Source organism: Halichoeres trimaculatus, unplaced genomic scaffold, assembly GCF_033239565.1.
Source record: "Halichoeres trimaculatus isolate MK-OKI-2021-1 unplaced genomic scaffold, fHalTri1.1 fHalTri1_scaffold_5, whole genome shotgun sequence".
Taxonomy (NCBI): Eukaryota; Metazoa; Chordata; class Actinopteri; order Labriformes; family Labridae; genus Halichoeres; species Halichoeres trimaculatus.
Window position 1 is genome coordinate 2,673,330 of NW_027437183.1, and position 16,072 is coordinate 2,689,401.

Here is a 16,072-nt window from a genome sequence, read left to right on the forward strand (position 1 = left end):
ATCATCCTGTGAACAACAACACCAATATGAGTCAGCATGCTCGGCTGGAAACATGAACTTTCTGGTTTTGATGAAAAATCTCAAGGCCAGTTACGGAAGCGTATTGCATTCACTTGAAGAAAAAAAAAAACTCAGGTTTTTCAGAGTAATTTATTCTTCGCTTTGTTTTTTGTGGTAATTAATTTTGTTTTTCTGATTAATATTTTTTTATTGGTTTGTTTTTTGTTATAATTATTTCTGTTTTTATGAGTAATTTTTTTGTGGTAATTAATTTTGTTTTTCTGATTAATATTTTTTTATTGGTTTGTTTTTTGTTATAATTTTTTCTGTTTTATGAGTAATTTTTTTGTGGTAATTAATTTTGTTTTTCTGATTAATATTTTTTTATTGGTTTGTTTTTTGTTATAATTTTTTCTGTTTTATGAGTAATTTTTTTTGTGGTAATTAATTTTGTTTTTCTGATTAATATTTTTTTATTGGTTTGTTTTTTGTTATATTTTTTTCTGTTTTATGAGTAATTTTTTTCCTCCTGTTTTTAGGAGTAATTTTTTTCCTGAAGTATGGAGATACTTCGAAATCCCACGAGAACCTCCAACCTGCAGATGACTCCCGTGGATGTGTGGTGGCTCCTGTGTCCTGCACGGATCAGAGATCCTGTTCAGCTCATATATGCCTTATCCTTAACTTTCTACCTGCTTTCCAATGTAGAAGCAATGCATTTTTTTAATGCCACATCTTTATCTATTCCTTAAGTATTACAATGAACAATAGGCTTATATAAAATATAAGGATAAAGTTGAAAACATAACAAGGGTATTATACCCTGTGTGTGGCTAATACCTTACTTTTATTGACCCGGTACGGACCGGTAGAAAGTTAAGGATAGGGCATATATGAGCCGAACAGGATCTCTGATCCGTGCGGGACACAGGAGCCACCACACATCCACGGGAGTCGTCTGCAGGTTGGAGGTTCTCACGGGATTTCAAAGTATCTCGATACTTCAGGAAAAAATTACTCCTAAAAACAGGAGGAAAAAATTACCACGAAAAACAGAAAAAATTATAACAAAAACAAACCAATAAAAAAATATTAATCAGAAATACAAAATTAATTACCACAAAAAACAAACCGAAGAATAAATCACTCTGAAAAAGCTGATTTGTTTTTTTTTTCTTCAAGTGAATGCAATACACTTCCGTAGCCAGTTGACTGAAATATGATGAATCACTTCAGAAGTCATTATGATCAGGCTCATTATTAATCAAAGTGGTTAAAGTCAGTGTTATAATTTAAAACTCCCTTGTATTAATCTTTGCTCAATCAAAACAAAATCTAAATTATTAAAATCTTCATTGTTTGAGTCAGCAGGAGTATTAAACTGTTGAAACTAAAGCACTATTGATGGTAGATTTCAGCTGTTTCTCTGAAATGTTGTGTAAAAAGTAGATTCATGTGAAATTCAGCTGTTTGCGTTTGTGAGACACCATAACTGTTTGTTTTTTATTTTTTGTTTTAGATTTGTTATCCATTGATTTTTTTTTAAATTTAATCACCATGTGTGTTCAGTTAGACACCTGTTTTTTTTTCCACAAAGAGAGTTAGAATATTTCTGTCCTGAAGTTGAACTGGATAACAAAATGTTACAGTCAAAATTTTATTTTAATATTATTATTTATTAAAAAAAAATCTGTCAGAGGTAATTTCTAAACAGAACAAAGAGCTGTTTTTTTGCCTATAACTTTATGACCACTTGTAAATATGTTTATTATTATACTGATCCTCTGTTACGTTATTTTACTAAGTGTTTTTGCTTGTTTTTTTGTAATTGTAATATTCTATTTCCCAGTGTAGGACAAAGACAATGTTGCATGTATAAACAAACAAATACATAAATAAAAAGTTTGGAAATTTCTCTCCATCTTCTCCAACACTGTGATTGTAAATACTAAAAAATGTTGGGTTAAAGCTCCTTTGAGGATTTTATCAGTGACCTTGAAACAGTCTCAGTTTTATATATTTGAAGGTTCACGATCAAAGAATTTAAAATGAGGTTTTCAGCACCTAAATGTTTTTTTAATGCTATTTCTGTGTGTGTTTGGTTGGGTCTGGTTTAATAGTGAGAACATGAATCCACAATGCATCACAAAAAGCTCACCCTGTGTTTTAGCTTGTGCTCTATCTCTCTCCTTTTTATCTTTCTTCTGCTCTTCTGTACTTTTTCTGTCTGACAGTTAGGCTCCAGTGTCCACCATCACTACAAAATTAATCACAGAAATCGTTTTCAGCAGAGAAAAACACAGATCTCTCTTCTCTCTACTAAACATCAGCTGGTGTGGTGTTGTCATATTATTTAGAAATAACCTATTTTGATGCTGTTAATCTTTAAATCTCAGATTAAAACAGGTTAATAAATATAAAATAAATAATATAAATAGTTTTCATAGTTTATGTTCTTTTAGTTTAAGGTGAAACAAGTCTTATCACTAACAGATTTATTTCTGCTGAGAACTGTGGAAACACGTCACTCTGCCCTTACATTCTATTACCACAGGGTGGTGCTGTCCACTCTGAAATAACGTCTAAGGCAAAGTACTTTGTTCAAGAAGTTTATGTTTTATATTCTATTTTGAAAACTAACCCAAACTCAGCTCTGTGGTTTCACATACAGAATCAGATTTATACATTTATTCCTCTCAGCTCATTTATTTTAATTCACCAGCTTCAATAAATCTGCAGCAGAAAGAAATTAACCCAGTGAGAAAACCCACATCCCTCCTGTGTTACTCTCCTTACACTGGCTACACTGCTAGGTAAGCTAACTGCTAGCTTAGCTACACCACAGAGATCCGACGTTACATTTAAGCTAGCAAAACACAAAATATGGTGAATCTAAATGACTCAAAAACAGTGATAAAAACACAAAAAAGTTCCAGAAAAAAACTCGAAGATTCTCTCAAACCTTTTAAGTGTAAAATTATTACACTTACCTCAAAAAAGGAATTTATATTACGGTATTTTAGCGGAGTTTATTTACATAGGAAGGATGCACGGGCTGCACCGCTCAAGTCTGCACGGGCGCCGGCAGAGGGCGCTCCTGTTAGATGAAGTCTCCGTGGATACACGTTAGAATACATTATAAACGGTATTTAAACATTTGGTGTGTTAGAGCAGTGGTTCTCAGACTTTTTTCAGTCTTGTACCCCCTGTGAAATGATTTTTTTTTCAAGCACAAAGTTTTGGTTGGAAAAAAAGACATAAAACACATCGCTGTACTATGAGTGTCTAATTTATGGGTTATTCTTTTTAGACAATAACATCCTCGTAAACGCTCCTTAAAGTGTCCTCCTCTGGTATCAAAACAAAGAGCTACTCTCAAACCCGAAATTATTTACTTAACCATGGATAAACATTTCTTCACACAAAAAAAAACAAAAAACAAAAAAAAAAGACATAAAATTAAATTCAGATAAAAGATTTGCTAAAGAATGTAAATAGATAAAAATAATTTTTAAAAAGCTGCTGAAAATGTGCTTAATGCAACTGTTGACTACCGGCAGAAAATCACAACTCCTTGGGTGGGTTGCAACTTGTGGACGTAAATCCAATTATCATATTTATCCAAATACTGGTCAAGTTTTGCTGGTTCTGGTTCTGGTTCTGCCTTCTTCAGCCCATCTCAGTGTTTTCAATAGCACTCCTGGTCTGAGGGAGACTCTTGCTTAGGGGGATATAATAGAATTAAATAACCTACTGGGTAAAGTATTCATTTTATGAACCTAAACTTATATTTGATTCAAACACTGATTGAATAAAGTGTTAAAGGAATTTTGCTTGGTTGCTATTTTTTTAATGTAAAGGTTTTTTAATCTCTTGTTCCCCCTGGAGTGCCCTCTCGTTTCTCCATTTGAGAACCACTGTATAAGAGTTTATCAAAATAAGGATGTTTTTACCAAGTGATGGCGAGTGGAACTACTAATACCATTAAATCAAAACCACCTGAGGACCCTTCAGGTCTTCACCAAGGTTATAATAGTTTTGGATTTGTCATTACAGTTTAGTTTTAATTAGTTTTGGAGCGGGTATTCTAGTTTTTATTTAGTTTTGATTTTTGCAACAAGGCTTAGTTTTGGTTTAGTTTCAGTTTAGTTTTAGTTTTTTCATACCTTATTAACCAGGTGCAGGATTCAAAAAGGTCAGAGTAAATATTTTTTAATGCTGTTTATTTTTAAGTCCAACATAGAGCACACTGCTCAGTCAGTGCTGATACTGAACTGTTGGCTGCTGCCTTAAACACAGCAAAATAATATAAACTTAATATAAAAATATATATACATAAATTATATAAAATAATGTTAACCTAAATTACATAAAATTAATATAAACTAAAACTATATAAAACAATATAATATAAGCTTTAATATTTAGAAACTTGGACTCTAACAAGAAAGACAGAATTAGATACAATTAAAGTCAGACTCACATGAAATTAAACTATTACAGATGCTCCGATTCATTGCTCCACCACGTTTCGTTGCAGCACAGCGCACAGCCAGTCATTGCAGTAAACCAGTACGTTGCTATGATGGTGCTGTACGGCGCTGACAACTGCCGAAAACTGTGGTAAAATGTGTCAGATTAATTTAAATCCTAAAGGCTGTTAAAATTGTCAAAAACGATAACAAAGGACATTTTCTGTATAATCTTAGCTAGTTTCAGTTAGTTTTGTGAACACAAGATACAGTTTTAGTTTACTTAGCGTTTTTGTTTTCTTTTCTAGTTTTTATTAGTTTGAGTTAACTGCAATGTGTTTTAATTTTTAGTTTTAGTTTTTAGTTTCGTTTTACTTAACTATTACAACCTTGGTCTTCAGACCAGAATCTACTTCCTGTGCCCAATCGTTTGATTTACTATTGTCCTGTGGTTTTCTCTGTTACGGATTAAATATTGATTTTTCTTTTAAGGAGTTTCGTCTTCATTTCTATCGCTAAAAAAAAGTCAAGTTTGTGACTTTTCTCTGTGAAAGGTACAAAAATATAATTTCACTTACTTTTTATATCATGGTTTATTATTTTTCCATCTCATTAGTGAGTCATTTTCCAACTTTAGTGAATTCTTAACATGCATTTTAAGATTTCTGGGACAAGTTTGTGCTTCAGAAGTTCAGATGTTGATGCTTTAAAATACTTTTTACACCTGGGTCTGACCTGCAGGGGGGCAGAGAACAGGACAAGAACCCAAGATACAAAACACAGGTCTATGTAGCTTTAACTTCCTGCTTTAAAGTTTCTTTTAAATAAAATGAGAATATCATCACTAAATCTGATCCTTTCCTACTTGAGATTTGGAGAATTCAAAAGGTAAATTTGAAAGAGTTTCAGGAGAATTAAAAGACGACAGAGAGAAGCTGTAAACATCAAATGTTGGCATTTATTGACAATCTTGAGTACAGATACAGCTCGACTCTGTCAGGAGTCGGACTGGGCAGGAAACTGATGCTTCCTGCTGCAGATGACCAGAGGTACAAAGGTAAGTAGTGATAATACTGTTTGCTTTCTTTGACTCGAGTTTATCACCAGGGGGAAGTGAGGACCGGGGACGCGTCCAGAAATGTTGCGTGAGAGTTTGTAGGCGGTGAAGTCGCTGAGATCTGCCGAGCTGAGACGTTACGACGGTCTCTGGTTTCACCTCGTGTGTGTCGTCTCGTATCTTTTAGTCTGTTCATGAGAGAAACCAGGGACGGGGTCTGGAGCTGGGTGGAACAGCTGAGGGCGCGTCAACTTCTCCGCCGGGGCAGAGGGCAGAGAGGAGGAGGAGGGGGAGGAAGAGGGTGGCGAGGATTCTTAGAAGCACTTGCGGTGGACGATGGAGGGGCCGGACTCGTCGTACTCCTGCTTGCTGATCCACATCTGCTGGAAGGTGGAGAGGGAGGCCAGGATGGAGCCTCCGATCCAGACTGAGTACTTTCTCTCTGGGGGGGCGATGATCTGGAGGAAGGGGGAGAGAATAGTTTTATCTCTGAAATATTAGAAGAAACTTCAAGCAAATATTTCCAAACGTCTGTTCTTTAGACTGTCCACCAGGGGGCAGCAGAGATTTAAGAATTTTCTTTCAGACCGAGTGCACACACCACACATTACTGAGACTCTTTCCTCCTCTGAACATCTATTTAAAGCATCTCTTCACTGATCAGGGGAAACTGAGATGTACCTTGATTTTCATGGTGGGTGGAGCCAGGGCAACGATCTCTTTCTGCATACGGTCGGCGATGCCGGGGTACATGGTGGTGCCTCCGGACAGCACGGTGTTGGCGTACAGGTCCTTACGGATGTCCACGTCACACTTCATGATGCTGTTGTAGGTGGTTTCATGGATACCGGCAGACTCCATACCTGAAACGGACACAGACGTCACTCAGACCAGATCGAACACTGAATGCAGTTTCTACTGAGGGATTAACAAACTGCAAAACTGACTCAAACGTTTGTTTCAGAGAACGCTCTCTATAGATTTCAGGCTCTTCCTCCAAAATGCTGCAAATGGCTTCATCCCCATTAACACCGTATCAGTATTTCCATTTTCAGACGGAAGATCAAATGTAAAATCGATGCATTTCGTAGGATGTCAGTTTCCGTTAAAGCTCTGGACTCACCGATGAATGAAGGCTGGAAGAGCGTCTCGGGGCAGCGGAACCTCTCGTTTCCGATGGTGATGACCTGACCGTCAGGAAGCTCGTAGCTCTTCTCCAGAGAGGAGGAGGAAGCGGCGGTCTGCAGCTCCTGCTCAAAGTCCAGGGCCACGTAGCAGAGCTTCTCCTTGATGTCACGCACGATCTCACGCTCGGCTGCAGATCAGAAGATTTCAGGTTAAATTGTGAGTCCGCGGACACTCGGGAGTCCTCTGAAGTTTTCTTTCAGCGTGTTGGGCGTCATACCTGTGGTGGTGAAGCTGTAGCCTCTCTCAGTCAGGATCTTCATCAGGTAGTCTGTCAGGTCCCTGCCGGCCAGATCCAGACGCAGGATGGCGTGGGGCAGAGCGTAACCCTCGTAGATGGGCACGGTGTGGCTGACACCATCTCCAGAGTCCAGCACGATACCTGTGAAAACAGACGTCACGTCACTCCTCCTGACAGACATGCAGTTCCTCTGATGGCCACTAGAGGCTGCAGTGAAGTCTCACCTGTGGTACGACCAGAGGCGTACAGGGACAGCACGGCCTGGATGGCGACGTACATGGCGGGGCAGTTGAAGGTCTCGAACATGATCTGAAACAAACAGACGTCAGGATGGAAGAAACGAGCAGAACAAACCGATTCTGGTTGTAGGACCGGTTTCTGAACACACCTGGGTCATCTTCTCCCTGTTGGCTTTGGGGTTGAGGGGGGCCTCGGTCAGCAGGACTGGGTGCTCCTCAGGTGCGACTCTCAGCTCGTTGTAGAAGGTGTGATGCCAGATCTGCAGACAGGAGCGGGTTAGTTTGACGGCTGAGGTCAAGTTTTCAGAGATCACAGAAACATCCGGAGCGTTCGCTCTGGCTCACCTTCTCCATGTCGTCCCAGTTGGTGACGATGCCGTGCTCGATGGGGTACTTCAGGGTCAGGATACCTCTCTTGCTCTGAGCCTCGTCTCCCACGTAGCTGTCCTTCTGTCCCATTCCCACCATGACACCCTGATGTCTGGGGCGACCCACGATGGAGGGGAAGACGGCACGGGGTGCGTCGTCGCCGGCGAAACCGGCCTTGCACATGCCGGAGCCGTTGTCGACAACCAGGGCGGCGATATCGTCATCCATGTCTGCGAAGAGAAAACTCTGATCAGGGAAATGTTTCATGAACTTTTTATTTCTGCGACCTCATCTGTTCTTCTTCACCTGTTTCTCCAGGAAGTCAACAAAATTTGATCAAAATGAAAGAAATCAATCCCTGCAGAAGTCACAGATTCTGGTTTTAATCTGAGACGCGCCTCGATTTCAACATGTCACTCATGATGCAACATCCTGAGGAGCGTCAGCCTGATGTCGAAACCCCGCCTCAGATCTTAAGTGTGTCACTCTGCTTCCTGTCTCTGATCCACTTTCTGCTCGCCGTGTTTCCCAGCATGTCTCACACTCTGTGGTTTGTTGGGGCGTAGCAGATCTGAAGTTGAACAACCAGAAAATTCACTCGCCTCCTGCAGCCTGAGGGCATCTCAAACAAGTCGAGGCAGAGCAGGAGACCGCTCCTGTTTGACAAACTCAGCTACTCCTCAACGCTCCTGATGTAACAGGGGGTTTACATCAGAGCTGCACCCTTTTTTTTTTTTTTTTAATCCCCGCCTGGTGCAGAGAGAGGAGTACAACCAACCAATCAGGTGCTTTCAATCTGTGATGCTGTCAGGAGATGCAGGACTCACATCCTGTCATTCAAGGAAACTGTGACACAAATCCAGCAGAATAAAGAATCTGATTCAAGCTGCAAACTGTGAATAATCTGAATAATCTGCACTGAGAAAGTTAATCCTTCCTCTAGAGGAGTTTAAAAACACAAGTCCCACCTCTGGTTTCTCTGATTCACCCTCAGTTTCTGGTGTTTCCTCATTATTTCACTTAAAAAAGAAGAAGAATCAGGCTTCATCTGAAGAGTTAAAATCTGCATCCTCAGATTAACAGATTGAGCTCAATCTGATCTAAATTCACCCTCTCAGAGACCGGAAAACGCCCGTTTCATTCAAAGCTTCCGTCCAGAGATTAGACTCTGATTCAGCCGCAAACTTTTAAAGTTTTAAAAGTTTTAAAAGTTTTAAAAGTTTTTAAAGATGGCGCAGTTTGTTTTAAAGTTACAGATCTGGATCAGGAGGAGCAGAAAGATCTCACTCCTGCACCGACTCACACATGATCACAAATCTGCGCCCTGTCTCTAAACTTCTCCATTTCCGTGTTTCCTTAACGACACCTCGCGCATGCACGGAGCCGAAAAGAGCCAGAAAGAGGCAGAAGAAGCTGTGTCTGTTCCTACCTGTGCAGGTGAGTCTCAGGTGAGTCTGTCGGTGAAGTTAAGCGGGAGTTTCTCTGCCCCAGCTGTGCTCGGAGAATGCAGCATCTCCACCTTCGCAGCACCGGTTTTATTCGCGCACGCGGGCCAGCTGGCGTTGTCCATAAAAGGTAAGGTTGTCTGACGGAGCGCGCTGATTGGTCCAGGTGAGCTGGGTCCCTCCGTTTCTGGCAGCTCGCGCCCTGATGGGCTGCAGCGGGCATCTGTCACAGGGGGAGGGGGGCGCACCCTGCTGAGAGGAGCCTGGAGGGCCGAGATTGGACTCCAAAACTTCTCCATGAGTAAACAAAAGTTCAGTTCAAACTTTTTTTAAGCTGATTTTTTTTTAGCAGGTGGAGAAAAAAAAAGTTTAATGAAGTTTAGAGTTCACCTGCATCTTTGTTTCTTTATTTCAGTGAAAGATGAGATAGTCAGTTTGAGTCAGACTGGTTTGGATCAGCTGAGCATTACAGATGCTTGGTCTGATAAAGTTTAATAACTGATGCAGAAAAAGAAAAACAGACTCACTAATTTAACTTTTTCCTTTTTATTTCTCTGAATGAGGAAAAAAGTCAAAATTTATCCCAAATACTGAAAAATTAAAGGTGCATTCTGTGTTATTTAGCTTCATTTATCCATCCAGACTCAATGTAAACAGAATTAAATTCTCATAAATCAGTTTAAATGAGTTTTAAATCACCTAAATGTGAAAATAACTCAGTCTTAAATTTTTTTTTTTTAAGTTCTGTTTTTGACTTTAACCTTTATTCAGAGAGGAGAGTTGACGGAGCAGGAAACAGGAAGGGATGATATGTGGGAAATGAGCCGTGGGCGCGGCGGCCTGCTACCTGGGCGTGTTATTCAAACCTTAAACGTCAAACCTACACGACAAACTTACTGATGCATTTTGTGATTGGCTTTCTAATGTGTTACAGTTGTTTGTGCAACAAAGAAAATGTTCCTTTTTCTGAGGATAAAAACTTCACAAACAGCTTTCTGTCCTCAAAGGCCACCGTAGCTTCACAGACTGGAGGATGAGCATCTCAGAGTTGCTGTTGTTGGAGCTGCAGAGAAATCCTCCCTGCATCCTCTGAGCTCTCTGCTTTATAAAAACATCATTTAGTTTAAATCAACCCTGCAGAGCAAACAGAGTGAGAGGAAACACAGGACAGATCCTCCTCTAAAGACGGGACACAGACACTGGGAGTGAAATAAAAAACACATCTGTAACCTGGACTCAGACGGACAGATGAGTTCATGTTGAACCTAAAGAGGATTTGTGCAAAATATCCACAAACTTTGATAAAAACTGGAGAGAGGGTGAAAGCAGAGCTTCATGTGATCAAAGGCCTGAAGTGGCCCACAGACCAGTGTTTGGACATCACCACCTGGGAGAGTTACATTCTCAATTTATAGCAGACTTTTATGGAGTTATTAGAAATAAGTCGGCAAAAAAAAACTTTCAAAACTTTGATTAAAAAAAAAGAACTTGATTTAATGTTTTTATCATTAAATTTTTTTTCTATTTTTTTATTTGGTTTAATTTAATTTAATTTAATTACATTTTAATCTATTTAATTAATAATTTAGTTTATTTGAATTTATTTATTCCAATATATATATATATATATATATATATATATATATATATATATATATATATATATATATATATATATATATATATATATATATATATATAACATTCAGATTTTTTGGAGTTATTAGAAATAAATCAGACAAAAACTGTTTTAAAGCTTTATTAAAAAATTATAATAATAATAATAATTTTTCATCTTATTCTTTAAATTTTCTGAAGTTTCCGAAACATTTTTTTCCTGTTTTTTATTTTATTTTGTTATGTTTTACTTGATTTTGATTTATTCTAATTTATTTAATCGTTTATTCGTTTACTTATTTATCTTTTATTCTTTTATTTATTTTGTTTTAATTCCAAATTATTAAAAAGAAAATCAGATTTTCATGAAGTTATTCCAAATTAATCAACCAAAAACTGTTTTAAAACTTCAATAATAATAAAAAAAAACTTGATTTATTTTTTCATCTTATTGTTTACATTTTCTGAAGTTTCAAAAACATTTTTTTCTACTATTTATTCATTTATTTATTTTATTTATTTTATTATATATTTTTTTATTTTATTGATTGATTGATTGTTTATTTCAAATTATATCATAATATTCAAAATAACATTCATTTCCCACCAACTTAGATATAAACTGAGAATTTCAAAACCTCAAAAAATGTATTCATTAAAAAAACAAAACAAAAGAAAATACTTTTAAAGTTGGAGCAGACCTGACATTTTTTTCTCAAATAATCAGAGAACATTAAATAAAATTATTTTTACACATCAGTTTATCAATAATGCAAGATATAAACTTTCTTCAAACAGCCCCTTAAAAAACAAATGTTTACAAAAAGCTCAGATAAAGCATCAGATTCATGAAAAAAAAGTTAAAATAAATCTTGAACAGGGAGAAAGAAGTTTAGAAAATTTATAGAAGCAAAACAAAATTTGACAGATTGTTGAGAATAAAGGCACATTCTAAAAAAAGTGGCATAGATGACTGGTTTCTGCAGAATATGAAACAAACTTCAGTTTCATTTTGAGCAAAGATGTTTGATAAAATGATGTTTTGAAGTTTTTAAAACGTCATCATTTGACTCACAGCTCCTCATGCAGTCAGACTTTAACTTTATAAACAAAGACGTAAAGTTATCTGCTGATCGGCTCCAAGAGATTATTTTTTAAAATGTTTCAGTCCTGAGACCAAAACAGAGCGAAAGTGTCTGAAAACTGCAGGAGGATTAATGTTGAACTTTCAGAGAAAGAGGAAATATTCCAACGTGTTGAAAACGCTTCATCAGCAGCTTTTAGATTCAGTTTGAGTCAGACTCTGTGAATCCTGCTGAAAAGGAAAATTTAAAAAAGATTGTTGTTACACTTAAAAAAAAAAAAAAAGTATAAAATCTGAACCAGCTGTGTTTGAAACTGAACCTTTATGGTAAAGAGTGTTTCATTGATTCATGTTTGGTGTTTCTGAGGAGAAACTCAGTCATGTTTCTCCAGGAGGAAATTGACCCAGCTCGTACAAAGAGGCTGAAGAGAAGGAGAGATTATTTTTGGCTTCAAGCTGCCAGAAAATCCTGAAAATCAGGACCAGCAGCTGTGATCTACATGAGCAGAGATGAACTCATTACTACGGCGTCTCTTTTGTTTCCTCTCTGTCCAACTGGATCCTTCTTCACGACGTTTGCATCACTGATCTCGTGATTTAGTGAAGGATGTTTTTGATTCTTTGGGTTTCATTCGACCTGAACTAAACGTATAAACAGTCAGGAGCAGAGCTGGGATTAGGATAAAAACCATCAGAGATTAAACTTCAGTTTAGAAACAAACCGTGCAGCAGAGGAAAGTTTGGGACTGATAAGAACAGGGGCGCCGTTAGCTTAGCAGCGCCAGGTCTGATTTTATTTGTTTTTTGGTGCTAGCTTCTGCCGCCCTTCCTGCAGCTCTTTTACCTTCACATCAACAAAGATCAGCTGCACATCCTGCAGAAGTTTCCCAGTTTTTAATCGTTTTTGCATCTTTTTGAATAAACATTTGCTCAAGAACTTCAACAGATGCATGCATCCTCTTTGAAACCTGCTCTGCTGAAAGTTTGTCACTTTTCCTCACCCCAAAACTTTTGATTCCTTCCACATTTTCATCTTTTATTCACATCTTTTTAGCCAGTCTTTTACTTTTTTCTTCATCCTCCTTTTATTTATTAGGAACTGACACCAAAAACAGACATTTAACACATGTATGAGAGTGTTTGTAGTAGATGCTAATTTGCAACACCCCTTCTGACACTGTAAAGACTGTTTACGTCTCATTTCAGTAAGAATTTCCTTTTAGACTTAATATGAGCCACAATAACCCGACAAGCTCAAAAATACGTTTTATTTCAAGAAATTAAAAGACAAAAAACTTGAAACAATCCTGCTGATGGAGTAAGAAAAAAGCCTCAATGCAAAAAACTAAACAAACACATTATTCTTGCAGCATCTGCAGATTTATTTACCTTTCACAAACGCTTGCGGCCTTTTTTGTCAGAAATCAGATAATTTGGACTTTGGTTAGAAACAGTGGGTCCCTGGTTCAAGTTCTGACAAGATTGGGAATTGAGCTGAGAGCTGAAGAGGTATTAGCATAACTTCCTGAACACTGTCAGGGTGCCCTTGAGCAAGGCACCAATCCTCCAAACTGCTAAATGTTGTTCTTCGCTTTGTACAAAGTGTCTAAACGCGGGTACACACTACAGGATAATCGGCTGATTTTTGTCCTGATCTCTCCGTACAATCAAAGCCAGCAGAGGCCTGATAGTCTGATGTCATAATGTGTTATTTTCCTGTGGTGTGGGGCGTGTTAGAGTGATTTCTTCTGGTCGGAGCCGCTCGGACAGCCTCAGATTCAGTTGACGTAGATAATGAACATGTTTGATATTTGGACTAAGGGTGTATTCACACCTGGATAGTTTGGGGCAGTTGTTCTGAAACAGTGGGCAGCCTCCCTGAAACCCCGGTTCGTTTGGTCATACGTGAACACAGCAATCACGATGCGTGGGTCGAGATCACCAAAAGTAGGTGGTCTCAGCTCGCTTCCATTCGAGCCCTGGGCCCTGTTCTACGAAGCAGGATTACTGCCTATCGAGGTAGCTTTGAGGATAGGTTCAGGATTCCCTGTTCTACGACACGGGATCACTCCTCAGCGAGGCGAGTCTCCATGGCAACATACGTTGAATGGCTAACCTGCTCCGGGGCAGGTTAGGTTCCAGATTGAACCCTCGGACCATAAAAACCCCGCCCACTGACCAATGAGCCCTCACGAAAAAATGGCTTGTCTGTTCTTAGAGGATCCCGTGGACATCGGAGCTCGCATTGTCCGAGGAGCACTACGGTGCGCGAGAGTTTTCAGGGACCGCACCGACCCACTCTCTTTTTCTGATGACCACTTTTATGAAAGTTACCGGTTTTCCAGGGAGGGGTTGGTAGTACATGACACTTTCTACAGGTAGTTAAAGGGAATGAAGAACTCTCATTGCTGTAATAAGATCTTCAATGCCAACACTTCTGTTCCATGAGAATATTTTATTGCCCGTATTAAAATTGTGACAGGAATTCATGTAGGGCTCATGTGGGCTACATATCACACAAAAAATGTAAACACGATAGGAATGAACAAATGAATCAATTCATCTAAGAAATAATTCAGGTATGGTTCATGTTACAGTAAAAGTGCATGGTGAACAGTGCTATTTCAGGATGATAATGGCAGAAAAGATTTTTTTTGCACTACACTTACACATTTAGACTGTCAGCATTTTTCTGCCAGCACTCCTTCTGTGCTTTAGCAGCAGCGACGGTGTTGCTTTTAACGTTAATTACATGTTTCAGCTCGTCATACTTCCTCATGATCACCTCCTGCTCCTCCTGTATGAAGTACGCGGTCCCTCTCTCTCCGGCCTGCTCTGACGCTCCAGACTGCTCCATGTTCGCGATTGGTCAGATGCAGCGAGCTCCGCCTTATATGCATGCACGCGCTCATTGCCAAGCTGGATCCTCTTATGAGGTTGATAACCATCGTCATAAAACCGTGTAGCGAGACCGCTGGCTGCCACGCTCAGTTCAGCGAGGTAGCTCCAAGGCTATCTCGCTAGGCTGAACTTGCTTCGTAGAACAGGGCCCTGTGCAGCGAGAACACAAACGCTCCAGCAACCGGCACAACTGACTCATAACTGTGGCTCACACTGTAGTGATGGGGGCAGTAATGAGCTCGGTTGACAACTGTACAGTTAAAACAGTAGAAGAAGAAGAAGTAGAAGAATCAACCACAGCAGCAGAAGATGATAAGACCAAAGAACAGAGGAAAATGAGTTGTGCCTTCATGCAGTCAGGGCTCTTAAAAGCTACATATGTTGATCATATAGCGCACATTGGTACATGAGCCATAAACGCTTTAATGCCAATTAGCCACACATTGTTGATGCTCCATGAAGATAAAGAAACTCCCCACCTTCCGGGTTTGATTTCTGACCAATGAGAGAAAAATAATCGACAGCATTTGTTTACAACTTTGGACTGCAACAGACTTTTGCCTTGTGAACACAAACGAACCAAGTGACAGCCGATATAACTGTATCATTTTTGCCCCTGAACGCCCCTGTACCGGCTGAAGTCATGTTTTACCACGTGAGATTTGTAATATTGAGCGTGAAGAAGCTGAAGCTCTGCTGGAGAATCTGTTAGTGTGTGGTGTCCTCCGATCCAAGCCCGTTGAACACATAATGGGCAGTGTTTCTCAGAAGTGAAACTCGTGTCAACCAATCAGAATCAGCCCCTGTCAGTCAGCTACAGGAGTGGACATGGCCGAAATAAAACTATAAAAATGATGTGACATTAAATACTGAAGATCAGAAAAGAGTTTAGGGTTTTCCCTGAATTATCCAGGATCTTGAACATGGAAAAGTTTGCAGAAAGTTTTAAAATATTCAGGATTTGACGGATTATCTTTGCAGAAGCTGAGGCCGAGGCCTGAACTGACTTAACATTGAGGACATGTTTTAAAAAAGGGGCAATTATGTGCAAATTTGAATGCAATGGTTGTGTCTTTTCTTGTTTCTGCCTGGTTGTAAAAGCTCGGTGATGAGTGACTGGTTTGGGCCCAGACGGATGTGGAAGTATCGTCATATTAAAAAAGGAAAAGGCCTCTCTGGGTGCCGAATGTCTTAAAACATTTTTTTCACTGTCTCCTCTCAGTGTAGATTTTACTGATTTTTATTCTTCAGTCTGTCTGTTATAAACCTCAGGGAAAGCTCAGAGACTCGACCCGTGTCTTTACAGTCACAGCTTTATGTTGCAGAAATGTTTGTGTCGTAGCGTCCACACCCTGAACCTGCTCAGACACGTTCATCCACAGCCGCTCCGCGCTCCTCTTCTCTGCCGCTCGCTGCTCATGTACAGAGACATACACTCTAATTTTTGTCAACCATTTCCTTT

At 39.1% G+C, this 16,072-nt stretch overlaps 1 protein-coding gene across 1 annotated transcript; it reads right to left on the reverse strand.

Annotated features, from left to right (window-relative positions):
- Positions 1-5,395: 5,395 nt before the first annotated feature.
- LOC141790945 (actin, non-muscle 6.2) lies at positions 5,396-9,119 on the reverse strand. Its single transcript, XM_074671113.1, has 8 exons — positions 8,993-9,119; positions 7,540-7,793; positions 7,344-7,454; positions 7,180-7,264; positions 6,935-7,096; positions 6,653-6,844; positions 6,211-6,392; positions 5,396-5,987 (listed from the first exon to the last, which is right to left on the reverse strand). The coding sequence occupies exons 2-8, from the start codon at positions 7,789-7,791 to the stop codon at positions 5,844-5,846; spliced, it is 1,128 nt and encodes a 375-aa protein (XP_074527214.1). The 5' UTR covers positions 7,792-7,793; positions 8,993-9,119; the 3' UTR covers positions 5,396-5,843.
- Between the last annotated feature and the right edge of the window lie 6,953 nt (positions 9,120-16,072).

What these genes read in the sequence shown, in the direction of transcription:
- LOC141790945 (XM_074671113.1), bottom strand. Translation starts at nt 7,791, where the DNA reads ATGGATGACGATATCGCCGCCCTGGTTGTCGACAACGGCTCCGGCATG. An exon ending in CTACAGCTTCACCACCACAG is followed by an intron (nt 6,845 to 6,934) that starts GTATGACGCCCA and finishes TCTGATCTGCAG; the next exon opens with CCGAGCGTGAGATCGTGCGT. An exon ending in CTTCCAGCCTTCATTCATCG is followed by an intron (nt 6,393 to 6,652) that starts GTGAGTCCAGAG and finishes TGTCCGTTTCAG; the next exon opens with GTATGGAGTCTGCCGGTATC.